Source organism: Solanum dulcamara, chromosome 6 (assembly GCF_947179165.1).
Source record: "Solanum dulcamara chromosome 6, daSolDulc1.2, whole genome shotgun sequence".
NCBI lineage: Eukaryota > Viridiplantae > Streptophyta > Magnoliopsida > Solanales > Solanaceae > Solanum > Solanum dulcamara.
In genome coordinates this window covers 73,452,966-73,474,866 of record NC_077242.1, presented here as the reverse complement: position 1 = coordinate 73,474,866, position 21,901 = coordinate 73,452,966, and the positions used below count along the sequence as shown (strand labels likewise).

The following is a 21,901-nucleotide window of genomic DNA, read 5'->3' as shown; positions in this document are numbered from 1 at the left end:
AATTGGAGTTTCCTGATCACAATTTTGATTCATGATTTTTGGATATTACCAGTTTCAACACTCTACGAAGAAGAAGAAATTGCACAGATGAAAAGAAGGAAATTTGAGAAGAAATTGCAGAAAAGAAAAGAAGGAAATCTAATTTTGACAAATGATGATTTGCGGAAAGAAAATAGAAGCCTTATGGCTCTGATACCATATTGAATTATAGAGGATATATGAAGAATTCTTCATTCTCCATTGATGAACTTGATGAACACTGAACAAAGAGAGAACAGAGAAAACAGCTAAGCTCTGAAACTGATGAAGATAAATTTGGGAAATGAAAAATAATTTATTTCATGTGTATCATTCACATATATACAAATGCAGCTACGTCACATGTAGCACACATTCCAATGTAACAAACTAACTAATTCTAACTAACTGATCATCCAACTAATCTCTAACTAACTTCTAACTAATCTGTCAGCTCAGCATACTTAAATTAATAACTCTTCATCTCAACAACTCCTTGTACTTGTTCCCATCATTAGTTTCCAATTTTTCAGTTTAAACGGAAAAAAGATGAGTAGCATTTCTTATTTTCAATCTTAAGGTCATAAGGTGAGTTCAAGTCACTAACGAAGCAAAAAAGGATGAGAGCTATTAGGGATGAGTTAAAAAAGAGCTCTTCTACACAACCACATAAACAAAATAATAAATAACCCACTATTACAAGTTAAAATTTACATAATTATGGTATATACTCAATGAAAAAAATAAAATATTGGAGTGTATCTAGATACGCATCTTCACAAACAAGAACTATAAGATCGCCCTGCTTGACTCCTTCCAGTTTAGATGCCTAATGCTCATGGGTGAAGCTAGCTTGGGGCTAGAGGATTTTTCTGAATTCCCTTCGTTGAAAATATATATTATTTATTCATGATTAAAATTATTTTTTATGTATAGATATTGAAACTCCTTCGACTATAGTTCGCGTGTTTACTGTTTCATATTTTAAGTTTCTTAGTAAAAATTCTGACTCCGTCACTGCCTCGCTTCTAGCATAGGAGGCCAAGTATTCTTCCAGTTGTCCTGGCATAGGGAATCTACTTGCCTTTGATACTTAAGTAAATCTTCTATAATAAGAGACGCTACTTAACTTTTTCAATTTTTTTTTTTTGAATATTTGCATTATTTTTGTATATAAGTTTGATAAAATAAGTAGAAATTTGAAAAAAGAGAAGTATTTCCAATCGTCGGAGGATGTTACTTTGTCCTTTTGATAGTTTTCTAAAGTAGGAAAGGTGAAATTTCGAGTTTATTTATACTTGTTCTATAGTTTTAAGTTTTAACTCTTGATCCTGATTTACAAATGTAATAACATTAATTTTCAACAAATTAAATTTTTTTAAAATTAAAATGTTATATCCACCTTTAAATAGCCAAAAAAACAACTTATTTATGATGTAATTGTTGATCTAGAATATACGGCATATCGAATATGGTCTCCACTTTATAGTAAGAGAATGCGGTTGGGTTTGACTTCATTATAAAACTAGCTAGTACGCTTACAACTTCGAATTCTATTGTGTTAGGTGCACAAAGAGTTATGTAAAAAAAACTTAATTTTAAGTGTGTTCCACGTATAAAAAAAAGAGTTAAATTTCAAAGAAACTATTTTTTTTTATTTTGATTCCTAATATTTTGATCTAGAATTACTTTCATTTAATTCTAAAAAATATATATCTCATCTTCTAGGATATATAGTTGGGAGCTTTGTCATCTCAAAAAATAAGTGGATCTACCTATGCCTAGGAATTTTAAAGTCATGGATCTTTTGATCACGAATTTGGTTTCATAATATTATTATCGGACTTATATTTCCCTCCAATAAGACTATACAGATTAAAGAACAGGTCGAATTCTGTTAAAAGTTAGCTCAAGATAATTAATTTGTTAAAAGATATATTTTTTAAAAATCAAAAGGTTTGTTAAAATTATATAGTACTAATACGTTGTTATAATTGGCACTTTGCGGGCAATATTTTATAAGACTACTTAACTAGCCATACATGAAAGTAATTATGACTCAATCATCAACTAATAATATATATAAGTAAGTAATTAATATGAAAATATGGACAAAATCTTCCTAACCCTAAAAGAAGGGCATCATTTCTGAATACTGTCTCCACTACTCTTATATAGTAATTTTTTCCCCCTAATTAAAGGGTTCTTTTTCTAATTTAAGTGCTACAAATATATATTGTTTTTTTCAACTACAATTTTTTTTGAACTATTAATATTTTCCAATAACTTCTTCATACAATATTCTCTTAGTTGTGAATTGGAGGTTTTCTCTTCGCCGGAGAATAATCCATTCCGGCTAGGTCTAGCACGTCGGGATGGTGATCGGAGGATGTTTTCCGGTGACCAGTTTCCGGCGATGAATTGACTGAGAAAGTTTCACTACGTGATTGGCCTTTCAATATGGTGGTATCATGAGCTTTATTTCCTTCATTCTTGATATTCTGTAAATATATATAAAATAAACTATGTAAATAATTTGAAAAATAAAATATAAAATTTTTTAAACTTTTTTTTAATTTTATTTTTTGGTCATGAAAATTAACCAACCTTTGTTGAAGTAGTTGTGATAATTGGACTAGAAGTAGAGGTTGTTTTTGTCATAAGTTTCCTATTTCTTCCTGCAAACATAACAAGAATAATCACTTGAATAAACAAACCAAAATGAGACATTAAATTAAGTTGAGTACTAGTTAGACATAATTTTGATGATGCAAATTCCATTAATATTACTAACAAGCTAAAAATGTCGGATATTGAGGGTTCGAGTCACGTTGAAGGGTAAATGTGAACATGGGACAGAAAATAAAATGAGAAAAAAAGAAAGTAATTAGACTAGTATTAAGTTAATGGTGTCTAGGCCTATGTCCTCTAGGTCCATAATAATCTTCATGGATACTTGGTAACCAATGGTGACTTGTTTTGGCTACTTTGGTAAGTCTTCTCTTCATTGTAGTACCTGATGATGAACAATGGTCATCTTTGCAAAGTTTATTAACTTCTCCAGAATATCCATCATCACTTCTTTCTTTCAAAACATTTTCCTGCTAAAAATAACCATTATTAAACTTTTAGCACTTTGAATTTCAAAATAAGTAAACTTTAGATCATGATGAGTATAATTGAAAAGTTGAATTAATATAATTCTCACCTTTAACATGGGAATATTCCTAGCTTGTGCTTCATGGACCAAAGTGGATAAAAGCAAAAGAGAAAGTAGAACTTGCTTCATTATCTCAAGAAAATAGGCTAAAAGGTAAAGAGATTTTTAGAATTGTTATATATGAGAGAATGAACAAAAAGAACTTTGACAAAATTGGAATTCTCTAAAAGTTGGGAAGAATAGAAGAATTAAGCTTAACTTCTTTTTGTTTCTTCTTCCACTTTCAAGATATATGAATGGCAAGTGATATACAAAAATGGGTTCTTGGTTCATTATATATATATAAAGAGAAATGGTCTAGCAAATGGTCTAGGGACCACAAATGTTTTTTTTTTGGACATGGAATTAAATTGATATACTTTGAATTTTACTATGTTTTGTTTCTTTAGTGATATGTGGGCACTAAAAATGAATAAGAGGGTCTTGATAAAGCTTAACATGCTTTTGAGGTCATTGTTATGAGGGGACAAGATTGTCTTCATGTAAAAAAAAAAGAGTACATTTTTCTTGAAAAAATTGCAGAGTAAACTCCCAAAAGAAACAATTTTCTAACAAGTAGACACTTTGGAAATGGAAGAAAGTGCAAAAAGTGACTATTATTATTTTTAGAATATGTCCATAATTATATCCACTTTTTCAAGGGTAGCTTGTCTCTCTAGCTTGCTGGCTTGGTTACCCAAAATCCAAGAAAATTTAGAACACCTTCCACACACATATATTACCTTTGAGTTTATGAATCCATTTGAAATAACTTTTAAGTTGGTCAAATTTATTTTTCAGTTAGTTTTTGATTTCTGAAAATATTTGGCAAATATAAAATAAGTTTTAAATGATTTAAAATAAGTTAAAAATTAAAAGTAGATCTCTTTCTACTTTTTATTTTTTGATTTAAAAGTAATTTAAGTTTGACTTTTTATTTTTGACTTAAAATCTACTTTTTTAAGCCAATCCAAATGAACTCTAAGTAAGTTATATTATTTACTTTTGAGGAAAAAAAATTATACTATCAGATTACTTTTATATGTTATAACAAGTAATTTGTCTTATTTTAAAATTACAAAGCTAGTATTTTTTAAAAAAATTTGTCTGTAAATATTATTTAAATAATCAGATAGTGTAACAAAAAAATTACATTGACGTAGATATAACTTAAACCCTACACCTTTCGATGTTTTCCCTTTTCTTTAGTGTATATATATACTTCTTTCTTTCCGTTATATTTTATATAATACTTTTTCTTTAATTTGATATGAAAGATTGATATTTTCTATATTGAAAAAGTTTTTAATTATAACGTTCTTGGTTTGTCTTGAATGATATTCTATTGCAGAAATGACAAGCATGACATTCTTAACTACACAAAATTTAAAGAGTATTTTTGATATATTTCACATAAAACATTTTTTATCAATAACTAATAATAGTGCATTCTTCCGATATTACAACCTGACCCTCTATTGTGAAGAGCCAAACGCTCCTTGACGTAGAGAGGTTCGATTCAATCTGTTCGCTCATTTAGATAATGTATTAAAAGTCTTTTTTTTTTGTATTATAATTTAATATTTAATCAGACACTATCATATATATATATATACGATGCGACCGAGGGTGGTGGAGTAAAATTAACAATATCAAATACAGAATCATATGATACGTCTTGCAACAAGAATTAGCTTTCATTAATTTGGTCATAGATTTTGCAATTTAAAATTTAAAATTTTGAATTTTTGAAATTTGAAGTTATGTTTGGATATGTATGTATTTTATTTGGAAAAATATTTGAAGATCAGATTTTTTGATCAAATTTCATGATCAAACAAATATTTGAAGATAAATTTTTAAAATCTGATCAAGAATCTATGGTCAAACGCCAACTTAATTAGTCATTTCACAATTATGCAACTAAACTAGTGCTCTCTTTGTTTCAATTTGTTTGTTTGAGTTTGACTTAGTATAGAGTTTAAAAAAATAAATAAGACTTTTGAATCTTATGATTTTAAATTAAAAATATGCTGAATGTACCAAAATATCCCTCAATTTTATGATTTTAAACATGTCATTTTAAAATAAAAAAATTGTCAAAAAAGAAATGAGATATTCTTTTTTTAAAAAAAAAAACAAATTAAAAAAAAGCAAGACAAATAAATTAAAACGAAAATAATTCACAAAAAAGAATTGGGTGGATCTACCAACTTGAGTCACTATATATCTAATTAATGATAGCACTGGTTTAGTATCAATCATTCAATAGTCTAATATGATGTGCCAAGACTTGAGAGGATCATCTGCCTAGACATAAAATTAGATAACTTGTATTAGTAACAAATCATTCTTGTTTTGGCCTCCTTTTTTTCCCCATTTTCCAGGACTAATCAGACCATTCATGTATCATGCATATATAGGTAGGTTCATCATTATTTTGTGTATAATAACCTGCAAGGAAAGGAACATATCAAGTGGTCGTCATCCTAAGAAATTAAATAAATTGGACTAGACTTGCATTTTGCAAATATCCTTCACTTCTTACTTTCTTCTATGTACTTATCTTCATCAAACTTTAATAATTAATCTTCGCCCTTGAATGACTTTAAGCATATTAAAATGTAATCACATAAGTGGGGTTTGGGAGGAGTAATGTCTTGTGAAGGTAGAAATATTATTGTTTTCGATAGACTATTGACTCAAGTAAAGCATAAACAAAATCAAATAAGGAAAAGAAACACAAATGTAAAATAGTTATGCTGAACATAATGAAAAAAAACAGTAATAACACACATAATACAATAATTGAATCAATAGAAACAACAAGTAATAATAAAATCGAAGAGGAAAAAGATATTATGTGAGTGTAATAACAATACTAACAAGGAAAACTAACAACGCTCAACTACATACTAACCTTTCATTCTAACCCTTGACCTCCATATCCTCTCATCTAAGGTCATGTCCTCAGTAAATTGTATGTGTGTCATGTCATGTCTAATAACCTCTCTCCAATTCTTCTTCGTCATAACTCTACCTCTCCTCGGCCTCACTTGGGTATCTATGCATCTCCTCTTCACACGCCCTAACCATCTCAATCTAGTTTCCCTCGTCTTCTCCACCATGAGGGCCACTACCACCTTGTTCCGAACTATATCTTAATTTCTAATCATATCTCTCATAATATACCCACACATCTATCTCCTCATATACCGCCATAGTCAATCTCTGCCACTAGTATGAAAGTGAATGTCGTCCTTCAAAATTCAAAGTATCTGAAACATGAGTTTCGTCGAGACAATACAAATATTACCATAAATGTGCGATTAGATAATATCAAAAACAACCGCATTTGTTAGCATATACAAGTATCAAGAAAATGACAAAAAGTCGTCTGAGATATATATATAATCTGAACATGCATGTCATGCATCAACCTTCAGATGACTAATTCTATATGTATGAAATCATGATAAGTGAAGGTATTAAAAAGAGAGAAAGAAATTAAAATCACATTCAAAAAAAAAAAAATTATCTCAAAAAATTTATAATTTCTTGAAATTCATGCGGACTTGGCCAAATTGGACTAGGTGGCAGTTGGAACAATTAATTATAGTGTAGTGCCACGTCATCAGGGGTGGGGGTGGGGGTGGGGTTTAGCTGAGGGACAGGTGGAGTAATTGCAGACGTGGACGTCCTTGTCGTGTAGGCAGTTTGACACGGTAGACGAATCGGTCCACGTGGCTGTCATTTTCTGGGACCTACAAAGGTGACGTGTAAGATATATGGCCACGTGGACACCGACGTCTCATGAGCACTGTTGATTCTTTTGGTAACAGAAAAACATCCGACCATCCCATCTTGTCTCTATTCACTCTTCCATAATCTTCACCTTATTTTATTGGCTAAAGAGTTAAATATTTTTTTTTAATTTTATAAAATAATTTATATTTAATCTCCATTTATTTTTCAAATATATTTTTCCCGTTCCACAATATTAACAATTTATTTAATGTAATTTCATAACTGAAAAAATTGAATGGTTTATGTATATGCCCTCGTTGCATAATACAATATAGAATGTCACATAGAATGCATGTGTTTACTTATTCAATTTTATACAAGCTTAAATTACTATTTGTGCACACTTAAAGTTGGAGGTCATAAATATCAGTTGAAGTCAAGTTAAAATGCATATTTATATATCATGTATTCTTCTTTTTTTTTCTTTTTTTTTTTAATTTAAGAGCTCTCACCACAATATCAGAATTAAAGGTGAAAGATGTTTAGCATCTGAACAACGTTCTCTTATCAAAATGTGAAGTAAATAATCTATTACATTACATGAATTTGCCTCGATATTGGTGTGTCGGTGTTGTGTTGTTTGGACTTAAGTGTAATTGTGATTTTTTATTATAATTACTTTTTACCTAATTCTTGGATTTGCCGGAATTAATGGAGAAATGAGAGAATTCCGTTCAGTTGCGTAGCCGCTCCGGCGTCATTTTGCATGGCGTCAATTATATTGACTTGTTAATTACGTGAAACCACTTTTTTAATTAGGGGATTAATACATTATGTCAAACGAGTAGCAGAACTTATTCAAGATTTGAAGTTTATGAATTTTCAACGATTTTAATTTAATTATTATTTTTATAAAAAAAACTTTATTATATGTGTCCAAGAGGAATTGAACCCTCATTAATTAGGAGGATAAAAAAACTTAAAGCAGATTCTATTTCTACCACTAAATCAAAAAACTATATTTTATTGATTACTAGATTTTCAGTAAATATTTCTTATATATTAAATAAATTTCTCAATATAAATATAGTATTTGTGTGAAAGTTATCATGAGTTCTAGAGAATCCGCTCCCACCACTCAGATCCTCCTTTGCATATCGCAAAAAAAATATTTCTTTTTCAATGAAGACGTATCAATTGAAACTAATTTTGAACTAATCTGTCACTTATCGTTAGCTATCCTAAGTACAAGTTAATCATAACAAAATTGCTATATCAACGATAAGATAATAACATGCATGCTTAGTGATGTACACAGAATTTTTCGTAATCGATCTCGATATTTTAAACAAAAAATGAAAAAATTGAAGAGAAGAATGAATAATTATTTCAAAGATATTAAGTTTGCTTGAACCATTAAGTTCCATAAATTTTTCAGTTCAAATTTTCAATAGTTTTTTTCTAAAATTTTTCTAATAAGCTAGATTAACTACAAAAGACTTTAGAGATTATTTTGAGTATGTGGCTAACAATCTATCAGCCGACAGAGAGACATTTGAACTTTTTTTTAATGATAATAATAAATTCTTAGAATATTTAAAAATATTGCACCATTTCCTTATGTATGATTATTTATTTAATTATTTCAGACATGTGTTAGGAGTATGTTTGGACAAAAACAAACAATAGTCATGCAATTTAGTGTGGAAGTTAGCTGGAATTTTCACTTTAATTGGAGGAAATTAAATAAACTTAAGAATAAATTGTACTCTTAATAAATATGAATTAATTAATTAATAATTGTGATTTGATTGGAATAATCAATAATGAGTTAAAAGCAATTATGAATTCAACAAAAGTAATACACCTTTGGAAAACTTTTCATTTTCAATTTAAATTATGATTTCTTATTTACGAAAAAAGAATATTATTGAAAATTGTCTTTCTTAATCAATTCAGGCAAAAATGTGTTGTTGTCTCACACTAGTTCTGGAAGGGAAGTTTACTTTGATTTTGGACAATTTTTATCACATAAACTTGCTTTTGCATCAAGTCAAACCCAAAATTTATTCTTTAGGATGAATTTAGAAAATAGTCATTTTTCACTTCTTGTAATTAAAAAATAGTTATTCTTATGAAGTTTCAATTACAGGAGCTGAAAAATGGTTGTTGGACGTCATTTCTATCATTTCTTATGATGATATTAAAGTCGTCATTCCCAATTTCTGATTTTCAGATGTTGGACTCCTATATTATATTGTCCATACTCAAGATATCCAATATTAGTCATATGAGAGGATAATGAAGTCTCATATTGATAGGGGGAGAAAAAGATTGATCTCGTTATATGATTTTGATCAATTCTTAACTCGTGAGTTAGTTTAATCTGAGTTAGATCCAAAATTTGTTTCTTAACAAACCAAAAAAAATAAAATCCTAAACGTATTTTCAAGGCCAAAAGTTTCACTCATGTACTTAATTCCCTTACTATCAGCATTTATATTTATCATTTATTTATGTGTCTGTATTGTCCATTCAAAAACTAAAAATCTGTTGAGTTGTTCAAACTTCCTAATAAAAATGGAACCTACAATCATTTTTGATTAAACGTTACTTGTATATATTTGATAATATTTCATGTCGACTAGAGGCGAGTATAGTCAAGATTTTAACTTTATGAATTTAAATGCCAGAACAACAATTTTAAATAATAAATTATTGAGTTTTAAATTTAATATTGATAATTTTTTAATGCTTTAATAAAAACTATTCGATTCGATCAAACACGTATTTAAAATTCTAGTTCCACCTCCACCCTATGTCGACTTTATGTCACTTAACTACCAAAACTATCAAAATTAGAGATAGATTTTGTTGTATTGATCTCCAACCAAAGAACGGCAAAATTTGGCCAGGAGTTCATCAGTTATATAAAAAAAACTGTATATTGTCTTATCTTTGTTACAATTAAATATTATAACATATTTTGGTTTTTAAAATGTATTTTATGTGGCTATATATGTAGCACAGTTGTTTGGATTAGATTTGATTAATAGAGTTGAAAATGTATATATTAATGTCCATTAAATTTTGCCATTCATATGCCAAATAAAATGCTGGGATTATATTTTAAATTTAATTTGTATATACACAATGATTGTGTAAAGATAACAAGTCTAAATCATGTGATAGTGTACATATGTTCAAAATGAATTATTGTAAAGGTAAAATGTTTTTTTCTTTATTAATTCTATTTCAATTTTATAAATTAACAAATAATTTGAAATGACTTTTTTAGTAATTTGAATACTCGCTCTGTTCCTTTTTACTTGTAATTTTTGACAAATCAAGAAAATATAATTTTTTTTACTTATTATATCCTCAATTTATTTAGAGATTTACTGTCTTTGAAAAATATAGAACTTCTTGAAAAATTTTAATGATAAATTTGGGACCTATCAATTAATAGGATAAAATGATAAATTTATTATATCAATTTTTTTTTAATAAATATATCAAGTCAAAATTTAACAGGTAAAAAAATACGACGGAGGGAGTAACTGATATGAAATAAACTTAAGTAAATGCTCTTTCGTACTAGTGATAACATAACTGTATAAAGACAATCTTCAACTTGAACATTCATAAATTAAATGTGAATATCCCTTCTTTAATTATATTTCATAATTACAGATAAATGCTACCAGACTAAAGTGCATAGACCTAAAAAGATTTCTTTTAAAAAAATACTTCCTCTTTTTTTTTTATTTGTCAAATTTTGACTTGACTGATATATTAAAAAAATAATTATTGATATAGTAAGTTTATCATTTTATCCCTATTAATTGATAGATTTTTAAACATATTCACTCACTATATTTTTTAAGGACATTAACTCAATATTAATAAATTGAGGGTATAATGGAGAAAAAAATTATCTCTTTCTTGATTTGTCAAAATTGACAAGTAAAAAAGAAAATCAAATTAGAAAATATTTGACAAATAAATATTAATGCAGGGAAAACACATTGACCTTACTTTCCCCGGCATACGAAAAGAAAATCCAGAATGACGGCTTTCAAAAGACGAGAGGCTTGCTTTTAATATCCTTTTTCTTTCCGGGTTTCATGATTTAGAACCCGTTTGGATGAGCTTAAAAAAAGTAACTTTTATGTATGAAGTGTTTTTAGAACTTTGAAGTGCTGAAAGTTATTTTTATAAATAAGCAGTTGAGTGTTTGGATAAAAGTGCTTATGATGTGAATTTTAGGGTTAAAAGAATAAAAAAGGTAGTTTGGGAATTTAGTTAAAATATAAGAGATATAAAAGTAATTTCCATGGTCAAAGAAAATGACTTTAAGCACTTTGGGAAAAAAAAGTTAGGAATCCTAATTTTTCATTTTTGACTGACTTTAAGAACTTTATGGCTTAAAGTCAGCATTAGGCAAACACGTCCAAAAGCTAAAAAGAGGCTTTAAATTAGTTTTGACCAACTTAAAGCCAATTCAAACGGGCTCTTAGTCTTAGTACTTTTTTGTCTTAAAATACTTATTGTCCTTATTAAATATATTAATTTATTTCAAAATACTTGCTATTTTTTAAAATTTTAAGAGAAAAATAATCATTTTATTCCATTTTAATCTTAATATTAATTGTTCTTAAAGACTACAAATACCTCAATTATAGAGTTTTTCTTATAACTATGGTATTCGATCCATCATACGTGCACCTCGATTAATTTTACATAATATCTACCATCTTCTACCAGCAATATGTACCAATTAACTCTGTCCATCAAAGCTAGGATAGATGAGAAAAAAATTACCTAGTGTTTTTGTCTCTAAAATTTAAACTTGAAACTTAATGATTTTTCATCTACTTCATTGCTACATCCTTGAAGTGCAATTATAGAGTAAATATTTAATGAAAAATATTATACCTTTAAAACATAAAATATGAGTAAAATAGTCCAACACTAGTTCTAATTAATATTTTCTTAAAATATATGTAAATGTAGGACCACAAACTCAAACAAAAAAAAGAAGTAAATAAATAAATGAAGGGATGGGTATAATGCAAGTTGAGGGATTATTAATTGCATATGAACAGAAAAAACATCTCATGCATGATTAAATGCAGAGCTATATAGGGCCACAAAATAATTACTCAGGAAGGTATTTCAAATAGATTTGTAATTAATGCATATGAAACTATATATTATATTGGAGAAGCCATAATATTGGTAAATATATTACAAGTGGAATAATTTGGGCATGGCTAAAAAACATAAATATGTATATTCTTGTCTAGAAGGGTTATTAATTAAGGTGTCATGAACATTACTGATTCATGGGATGTCATACGAACAACTAAAAATATATATTAGCTTGTGATAGAATTTGTGAAATTTTGGCCGATTATATTCTTTTTTAAATAACTGTGGAGAAATTTAGAGAAAGAAAAAAGGATCTTCATATGATGTTCATTGACTTGAAAAAGGTTTATGACAAAGTTCCGAAAGATATTTTCTAAAGGTGTCTGGAGACTAAAGGTGTTCCGATAGTGTATATTAGGACGATAAAGGACATGTATGCTGGAACCAAGACTCGGATTAGGACAGTGGGAGGTGACTCAGAGCATTTCCCTATTAAGATGGGACTACATCAAGGATCTGTGCTGAGTCCTTTTCTTTTTGTCTTGGTGATGGATGAGTTGACACGGTCTATTCAGGAGGAGGTTCCATGGTGTATGCTAGTAGCGAATGACATAGTTTTGATTGATGAGACTCGGGATAGAGTTAATGATATGTTGGAGGTTTGAAAACAAACGCTGAAGTCCAAAGAGTTTAGATTGAGCAGGACTAAAACGAAATATATGGAGTGCAAATTTAGTATTGGGATTGATGAAGAGAGCATGGAAGTGAGGCTGGCTATTCAACCTGTCCCCAATACAGAAAACTTCAAATATCTTGGACCCAATCCAGAGTAGTAGGGACATCGATCATGATGCCACGCACCGTATTGGGGCAGCGTGGATGAAATGAAGGTTTGCCTCTGGAGTCCTGTGCGATAAGAAAGTACCTCCTAAACTTAAAGTTAAGTTCTACAAAATGGTGGTTAGACTAGCGTTGTTATATGGAGTGGAATGCTGGGCCAATAAAGAACACTCATGTTCAAAAGATGCATGTTGCGGAGATAAGGATGCTGAGATAGATGTGTGGACAAACTAGGAGTGATAAGATTAGGAATGAGGTTATTCAGGAGAAGATGGGAGTGACATCTGTAGCAGACAAGATGAGAGAAGCGAGACTGAGATAATTTGGGCATGTGTAGAGGAGAGGTGTCGACGCCCCAGTTAGGAGGTGCGAGCGGTTGGAGTTAGGGGTAGATCGAAAAAGTATTGGAGAGAGGTGATTAAATAAGATATGGCTCTACTCCATATCACCGAGGATATGACCTTAGATAGAAATGATTGGAGGTCGCGGATTAGGGTAGAAGGCTAGTAGGGATAAAATTGTGTCCTACCGTATGTCGATTTAGGGTGGTCGTAGGTCTAGGCGTGCATTTATAATTGTGTTGTTATTGCTTTTGATTATCACATTACTTTGCTATCATTATTGTTTTTGTCTTGTAAAATATGCAGCCTTTTTTTCTTACCATTATGCTATATATTTCATTTTTTTCTTTTAATTGGGATTGTGACTTTTGAGTCGAGAGTCTTTCGGAAACAGTCTCTTTATATCCATGAGGTAATAGTAAGACTTGCATACATCTTACCCTCCCCAGACCCCACTTGTGGGTTTTCACTAGATATGTTGTTGTTGTTGTTATTGTTGTTTAGTAAATAACTTTTTAATTTTTTATAATTTATAATTTTTTTAGGTTACATTCTAAAGATTTCTTTTGAAGAGACTAAAATTTTTATGAGAAAATGTTCTTAGATCCCAATTTAAATTAAATTTTGTGATTTAATTTTGTATAACATTTTGTTTGTAAGGTTGAGCAACATATGAGAAGATAGACCCGAGTCTAATGTCTTCTGGGATGATAATTTTTCAAGAGTTATATTTTCACAAGCTTTCTACCAAAAAATGATGGAAAATATTTTATATTTTATATTTATTTTCTATCTGATGTCCACTACTCGCTTGGGGGCGATTAAATATGGATTTCTAATATTTAGATAAAACACTTTCTAATAAAGATGACTTTATATCCTGAGTTTGAAGATAAATTTTTTGATTAAGAACTTATAAATTAAAAAGTATTTAGCACTTTACCGGAACTTCTGTTTGTGCTGGAAGAAATTAAACTTGCTAATGTACTTGACAAGAAGTTAGTTAGATGTATGCTTCATTATAGTTGAAATTAAACCTTAGAATGGAAAGTGTCTTCTAATAAGAGTTGAACCCCTTTGAGCAGCCAGACATGGGCCAAACCCTTTGCCAAAAGTTAACAAATAGCAGAAAACCAAACAAGGACAAGGAGATCTCTATATATATCCATCATATGTGCAGCACTCAATTAATGTTTTTTGGTTTTGTCTATCTTTTTGTTCTTTGTAAGTAGGGGCAGAATCAGGTAGGGCAAGGGATTCTTCTGAATTTCTTTTGACGGAAAATTACATTATATATATATAATTTTTAAAAAAAGCTGTTCATAAACCTGATGGATATCGCTAGGATAGAAGAATTTTCATCAACAGTTTGTTTTATCTTTAATATTTATAATTATGTTAAAAAATGCATAATCTGTTGCTAATCCATCACTAAATAAAAGGACTAATTCATATTAATTCCTATATTTTCAATGTCTTATTACTACGATTGTCCCTACGTAGACATTGTTTACATCTCCCTTTATATATGTTCCCTTTGGTTTCCCTACATTTGCTTTACGTGGATGACATTGTTTTCTCTAATAATAACTTAAATTTTGATTAATGAGCGGAAGAAAATATTTAGAACCCTGTTTAATATGAAAGATTTAAGAGATCCTGTCCATTTTTGGTATATCATAAAGACAAATTTCAAAATAAATATCTTCTTTGATTGATATAATATGATAAGAACATATTCCGTTGTTTTAAATAATTTCTCAACGGAAAATATTTATGTCAAATAGACAAAAATAATTTATGTTATTTATTTTTGTCCGGCATAATTAATAATAATTTTCTTCAAAGTCTTAATTCAATATTATTTGCTCCATCGAGCACATCTAAATAGTATACTAGCACTAGCTATGTGTTTTTTTGTTGAGACCTCAATCAATTTTTTTTAATCAAGAAAGATCGTGACCACAAAATCGAGTTTTGTTGGTTTGACTTTGGTTTCAAAATTTAAGAATAGTTAGTTTGATTTGATAAATGAAAAAAATCGAACCAAACCGATCTTATTTATGTACAACCTAACTCGTGGATGAAGGATTTGTGACAAAATATTTGTCAAAAACATTACCAACGAGACAATTTCTGACTGAATCCATATGAAAATAGTTTATTTTCTCATAATGTATACAAGATTTATATATATTTTTTTTTGAACAATAATGCTATACTAGAAAAGAAAAAAAAAATCAATAGTATCATACACTCAAAAAAGGAGAAAGTTGTATGATAGATTTGATTTTGAGTTTGATTAGATACTTGGTTTGATTTGGTTTTTAGATTTAAAAATTTGACAGAGTTAGTTTAATTTGGTAAATGAATAAAATCGAAGCAACCCGACTTAGGTACATTTCTGTTCGCTGATAAAGGATTTTCGATGTAATATTCATTAGAAATATTATCGACGAATCAATTTTTTGTAGGGAATACAAGATATATTTTGTTTGAACAATTATGCTATACTAGTACTAGAAAATAACAGTAGTGTCATACACTAAAAAAAAAGGGGGGGAAATTGTATGATAGATTTGATTTTTTGGATTACATTTTTGTAACATTTTTTCTTATCTAAAAACACGTCTTTCCCATACACTCAACACGTTTATTGAACCAATTTCACATGGCCATGCCCCATTTGCAAAACATTTTTGCATGGCTCTTTTGGTTAATGTCAAGAATTGGATCTTATTTTGTTCCCCCCCCAAAAAAAAATGTTTTCCAAAGTAATTGACATAGATCTTAATTGTTGGTTGTGATATAGTATATGATGTGAAATGTCACTATTAAAGACTATTGGGACAAAAAAGAATGGGTTGTCAAAGAACGTACAAAAAAGAGAGAGAATGGAAACTTCTCCACTCGTATCGCTCGACGGCTTTATAAAATTAATGATCTCAAAACTATACTTACTTTTTTTTGGGGGGGTCTATTTAAAAAAAGAACGAACTTTTTCATTTCTTGGGACTTCAAAACCCTACAATAGTTGTATATACTACCGTTGTTCTAACTATGTTGTTGTTGTAGTTTAATCTGATATAAATTTCAAAAAATAGAATTTATTTTCAAAAAGAATTATAATCTTAAATTTGTCATAACATTTCTACGAAAACGGTAACTACTAACTACAAAAGCATGTATACTATTGCCAGTAAGTATGGATGAAAATCATCATATACACTAGCTATAACAGAATTGGGTAGACCAACTTGGGTTGTGGTGGTCTTGGGTTGTGGTGCAGTGATAAGACTGATTTATCTTTAATCAGAGGTCCTAGGGTCGAGCCTCAAATATAGAGAAAATCTTGTTGGGAGCGTCATCTCCAAATGGGTCCTGCAGTTCACTATCTAGATTTGGTCGAGGCTCCATTGCGGGCACCAGACACTGGTTGAAAAAACAAAACAATTTTTTTTTATCTAAATACATAACTTATTTTACCATATTCTCTAAAATTCCCTTCCATTTGAAAAAAATACAAAAATCTCTACTCTCTCCTATTCTCGGATACATCAGTCTACCCGAAGTATCAGTCGGATACATCACTTTATGAGATGTGTCCGAATTCCACCAAATTTAAGAAATTTTTGTAATTTTGAAAAGAGTAGGAATATAATGTAATTAGCCCTTAATACTATGAAATTTGTGTAATCCTTCCCCGCAAAAAAAAAAAAAAAGGCATTAGGCAGGGCACTATTTTGGGCCACATAGAACCCATTTGAATGGGCCTCTTAAATGTCCAAATGGTTGCCTTCTTATGTTCTCAATATTTATATTTTGAAGACATCTTTTTTGTTTTGTTTTTTTCTCAGTTCAATTTTAGGTGAAATTTGTGGTTGGGCAGTGGTGTGAAGCAAATGAATTGGATTAAATGTTCAGTAAGATTCTTGAGAATTAAAAAAAATAAGAGAAGAAAGAACAAATAAATAAAAACTCAAGGAACAAAAATTTGGGCTTTCATCTCAGTTCATTTTTGGGTTGGGCACAAACATTAAAGGAAACTTACATAAATATACATTATTAAGAAAATATTTTCCATCTATAACAATAAAAAAAAATTCACTGAACACTTATAATACATTTATAATACAGTTTTAATACATATTGCAGATAACTATTTATAAAACATATATAATACAAGTTTTATAGATGGATAATACATTTAACACATACTTTAATAGACTTATAATACATTGTGTCAGTTTCTTACAACACAAACATAATATATATTTTAAAACACTTATAATACATTTATATTGTATGCATAATTCATTTTTAATACAAGTGTAGATTTATTATAATATTGCTATGTATTGCTATAAATGGTAATAAATAAAAAATATCGCTAAAATCAGTAATTAATTTTTAAAAAGCACTCAATCAAGTAATTTTTCCAACATTAAATTATGAGTATTTTACTTAAATCTCATAGTGAAAAAGCCCAATTATAATTTATTCCGACTTTTTTGATAATTATCTGAATTCCCTCTTTTTTCCAGATTTCTGATACATACGAATGACGTTGATACATCGCGATTTGATACATAAGTCCTTTTCATGATACATCACTAGTTGATACAAACCAAACATTGTAATATCAATAAAACTTATGAATCAACTTATAACACCTAATATATCATGAACACAATAAAAATAACAGTAAAACTTATGTTTCACTGATACATTTTGTGTTTGGTTTGTATCAACTAGTGATGTATCATGAAAAGGACTTATGTATCAAATCGCGATGTATCAACATCATTCTTATGTATCAAAAGAGGGATTTTTGAATTTTTTATAAATGATAGGGAATAATTAGAAATATAGGAATACAAGGTGTGTAATTTGGTAATTTTTTCTTAAATTATTGGGCCTTTTGTTACTTAAGGTTAGGGGTGTACATGGACCGGGTTGGTTCGGATTTTTTACAAACCAAACCAAACCATTTGTGTCAGGTTATTAAATTTATAAACCAAACCAAACCAATAAAATTCAGGTTTTTTATATCAATTTTTCTCGGGTTTTTCGGGGTTTTTCGGGTTTCTCGGGTTTCTCAGGTTTTTCGGATTTTTTCGGGTTTCTCATAGTATCAAATAAAAAGCACAGAGCAGTGCTTCTTAAAAAGAGTTCTAGTACAAAATATCAACATATAAGATGGAGACACAACACTGTTTGAAGTTTTAACTTTATAATATAACTTTATAAGATAAGTTTTTTTTGTATATTATTAGATGGGCTACTCAAGTCCAAATCTAAATGTAAGAAAGAAAACAAAAATTATGAAAAAAATTTAAAAAATATTTTTAAATTACATTTTAATAAATATTTTTATGTATAACATAATTTAAAAGTAGTATATCTATAATCGGGTCGGTTTGGGTTCGGTTTGACTTTTTTTTTGTTAAAACCAAGCCAACCCTATAATGGTCGGGTTTTTTTTTCAAACACCCAACCAAGTCAAACCAAACCACTAGTCGGGTTTTTTTTCCGGTTTGATTCGATTTGTCGGTTTGGTGCGGTTTATCGGTTTGTCTTGTACAGACCTACTTAAGGTAATGGGTCTTTGGATAAGCTATGAGTGCTATGGATTCATGAATTCTACGGTATAGCTACTTAACATCAATTCATTCTAGGTTATCTCACTATTTTGTGGTTGTTACTGTTTTCTTATTAGTTATTTTATTTCCTTCATTGTTGTTTTTCCCTTTTCATACCTACTTTCATATATTAAACTCGAATCGAGGGTTTCGAAAATAACATTTTTTACCTTTACGGTGTAGGGACCACTTGTGGGATTCACAGAATATGTTATTGTTGTTGCTATTTGTAATGCCTAGTAATATTCAGTAGTTTGATTCTGTAGGGTTAGCTGAGAGAGATCCGCCCTCCTAGTCGTAATAATTCGTAGTTAAAGTCGATGTATATACTCAATATACAATAAGTAACAAACTATAGTCCAAAGGGAAAAGAGGGGGAAAAAAAGCATGCAATTCCTATAATACCATAGTTTTTCTAAGATAATTGTGTTTATCCGAACCATATTGAATTTAATTAATACAAAAACCATTTTATATTGAACAATTTCAAAATATATTTTGAAAAATTAATTCAACTTTTATTATGGATCAATGTGATTTTTATCAATCAAGTCAAAAAGTTCATCACCAATCCCAAAACCAAGCATTCTTGCCATGTCTTTTGTCTTGAGCCTTGGCATTGGAATCTCATTTTGCTTCAACCAAGAATACACTACAAACACCTTATTCATCACAAACAATTCCAATGCTTCTGGATTGAATACTACTCCCATTTTCATACTCATCTGTCAACAAAAAAAAATGAAATATTAAAAAAAAAAGAGGCTGCATTTAGCTTTAATTGATCAAAAGTTCTTAGCGTAACGGTAAGAGTTATTATCATGTGACCAGAAGATCACGTATAGAAAGCAGTGGTGTAGTCAGAATTTTCTCTAAAAGAATTCAAACTATAAAATAGTAAACACATTAAGAAATCAAAGAGTTCAACGTATAATACGTATTATAGAAGGAACAAAAAGAATGATTTGTTTACATAATGTTGTTTTCTGGCTAAAGGGTGTCTATTAACTTTTCTTTGAAAACATGCAAGGTAAGATTGCGTATTGGTCCAACTTATTCCAAGGACCCAACAACAAGAGCGGAGCTAGGAGGTGCAAGGGGATTCTACTAAAAATAACATTGTATATATATAACATCAAAATTATTTTTATGTATATAGAATAGATACTGAATTCTTTCGGACTTTGTTATGAGTTTTGAACAACTTTACTGAAAAAAATTCTGATTCTACCACTGTCTGCCGATAGTGTGAGCTTGGTGCGCTAGTTGCCCTACTTTTTTTGGTTTAATCAAGAATTTAACACCGGCTATACAACAAGTTAAAATACTGTAATTATGTAAAAAAAAATAAAAAAAAATTACACTATCAGCGTATATAAATTTAATTAAATAATTGGATACCTGATGGGGTACCAACATTGCTGCATAACGTGCAAGTTCTCCAGCTCTCCAATCCAATAAAATTGGCAACCATGGGTAAGTAGCATCTAATCTAACAAACCATAGTCTTATATCTGGAAATTCTGATAATTCCCTAAGATCATATTTGTCTTCCCTTTTGTAGTTTATTGTGAAACCAATTGTCCTTTCCATAAATTCTTTTGGCTTGGCTGTTACATTTTTTTTTTTTGCAACATGTTAAAATCATAGACAGTGCTAATAGGAAAAAAAAGAAGAAAAAATTAACTTAAATAATTGTTCATCCAACTGATTAAATTAAAAATAGTCGACGAATATATAATATATGTATAATCGAAATATAATATATCTATGATCATGTATAATTTTTGTATATCGAATAAAAATAATTTTTAAATGCATTAATTAATTAATGAAATACTTACCAGATAAGGGTGATGAAATTCCAGTTGCATTCTGAAATGGGGATAAATCAAGACGTTGAATGATGTCATTATCTATTACAACTTCATATCTACCTTCTGTTGGTGGCATTGGTGGAGGTGCTATTTCTGTATCTGTTAAAAAGACGAAATTAGAATTTTAAGTTTATAAATTTCAGAATTTTATTCGATTGAATTATCTCATTGTCGTGCATTTAGCAGGGGAATTGAACTAGCGAATTGACCAATTATGAGCTAATCTTATCTTTTCAGAATAATAACATATGGACCACATTCAATTGAAACACATGAAAACATGAGAAAATAAAAGAGATAGACTGAAAACAACATTTAACATTTTTGATGAAACAGAAAATTGTCAAAATAAGAGATACTTAAGTGACAAATAAAGTTGTCTCATAATCGTGCATTCAGTAGGAATTGAATCGACGGATTAACCAATTATGAGCTAATCTTATCCTTTCAGAATAATAACTTATGGACAGCACTTAATTGATAACTTTAAAGAGATAGATGAGAAACGACATTTGTTATACCAATAATATTAAAAGGTGTGTGATGGTGGTGGTGATGGAGTGTGGAGGGTGGGGGTGGGGAGAGCTACACTATAGGTACGTATTTCAATGAACTTCATAGCATTTACTTAAACTTTATATATGTATTAAAAAATCTAATAAATATTTAATCGCGAACCTAATATGAATTGATAACAAGTTTAAAATCAATAAATTTCAAATCTCAATTCTTATAGATATGTAAATGAAAGTATAGTATGTGCTTACTTTCTTGGTCCTCATAAAGGGTGAGGTCAAAATTTCCAGAAGGATTAAATGATACAAAGGCAGCAACTTGTCTCAAACAAGAAGAAGAAAAAGTAAAAGAAATTGAATTGGATTTGTGTGCATTAATCAATGGAACCAAAGAAGGAATTGTTTGTTTAAGTGGAGAAGAAAGTGTGTTTAATATTGGTCTTGCTGAAGCCATGGATAAAGAAGAAATGATTTATTTTTTTTGGATAGTTGAAATAGTTGTTTTATTCTTTTTAATTTATCACCTTTTTATTCTAGCCTTGTGTTTAAAATTGCTTATATCCATTAT

At 29.3% G+C, this 21,901-nt stretch overlaps 2 protein-coding genes across 3 annotated transcripts; both read right to left on the bottom strand.

Moving 5' to 3' along the window:
- Positions 1-2,059: 2,059 nt before the first annotated feature.
- Positions 2,060-3,489, bottom strand: LOC129893041 (uncharacterized). 2 transcript variants are annotated; one of them, XM_055968534.1, is made up of 4 exons: positions 3,227-3,489; positions 3,035-3,119; positions 2,626-2,696; positions 2,060-2,519 (listed from the first exon to the last, which is right to left on the bottom strand). In XM_055968534.1, exons 1-4 carry the CDS (start codon positions 3,305-3,307, stop codon positions 2,325-2,327), a joined length of 432 nt encoding a protein of 143 aa, XP_055824509.1. In that variant the 5' UTR covers positions 3,308-3,489; the 3' UTR covers positions 2,060-2,324. The 2 variants fall into 2 exon arrangements, with proteins under 2 accessions (XP_055824509.1, XP_055824508.1); XM_055968533.1 differs by having other exon boundaries at positions 3,035-3,122; positions 3,227-3,470.
- A 15,886-nt stretch (positions 3,490-19,375) lies between these two features.
- LOC129893040 (protein CHLORORESPIRATORY REDUCTION 6, chloroplastic) lies at positions 19,376-21,849 on the bottom strand. The gene is made up of 4 exons (XM_055968531.1): positions 21,586-21,849; positions 20,786-20,917; positions 20,343-20,551; positions 19,376-19,666 (listed from the first exon to the last, which is right to left on the bottom strand). The coding sequence occupies exons 1-4, from the start codon at positions 21,785-21,787 to the stop codon at positions 19,463-19,465; spliced, it is 747 nt and encodes a 248-aa protein (XP_055824506.1). The 5' UTR covers positions 21,788-21,849; the 3' UTR covers positions 19,376-19,462.
- Positions 21,850-21,901: the final 52 nt, after the last annotated feature.

Excerpts from the sequence above, each read along its gene's own strand:
- LOC129893041 (XM_055968533.1), bottom strand. The coding sequence starts at position 3,307 with ATGAAGCAAGTTCTACTTTCTCTTTTGCTTTTATCCACTTTGGTCCAT. Across the intron at positions 3,123-3,226 it reads GGAATATTCCCATGTTAAAG|CAGGAAAATGTTTTGAAAGA; the intron begins GTGAGAATTATA and ends GGTTATTTTTAG. Across the intron at positions 2,697-3,034 it reads TGACCATTGTTCATCATCAG|GAAGAAATAGGAAACTTATG; the intron begins GTACTACAATGA and ends TTATGTTTGCAG.
- LOC129893040 (XM_055968531.1), bottom strand. The coding sequence starts at position 21,787 with ATGGCTTCAGCAAGACCAATATTAAACACACTTTCTTCTCCACTTAAA. Across the intron at positions 20,918-21,585 it reads CCTTTATGAGGACCAAGAAA|ATACAGAAATAGCACCTCCA; the intron begins GTAAGCACATAC and ends TCTTTTTAACAG. Across the intron at positions 20,552-20,785 it reads AATTTCATCACCCTTATCTG|CCAAGCCAAAAGAATTTATG; the intron begins GTAAGTATTTCA and ends AAAATGTAACAG.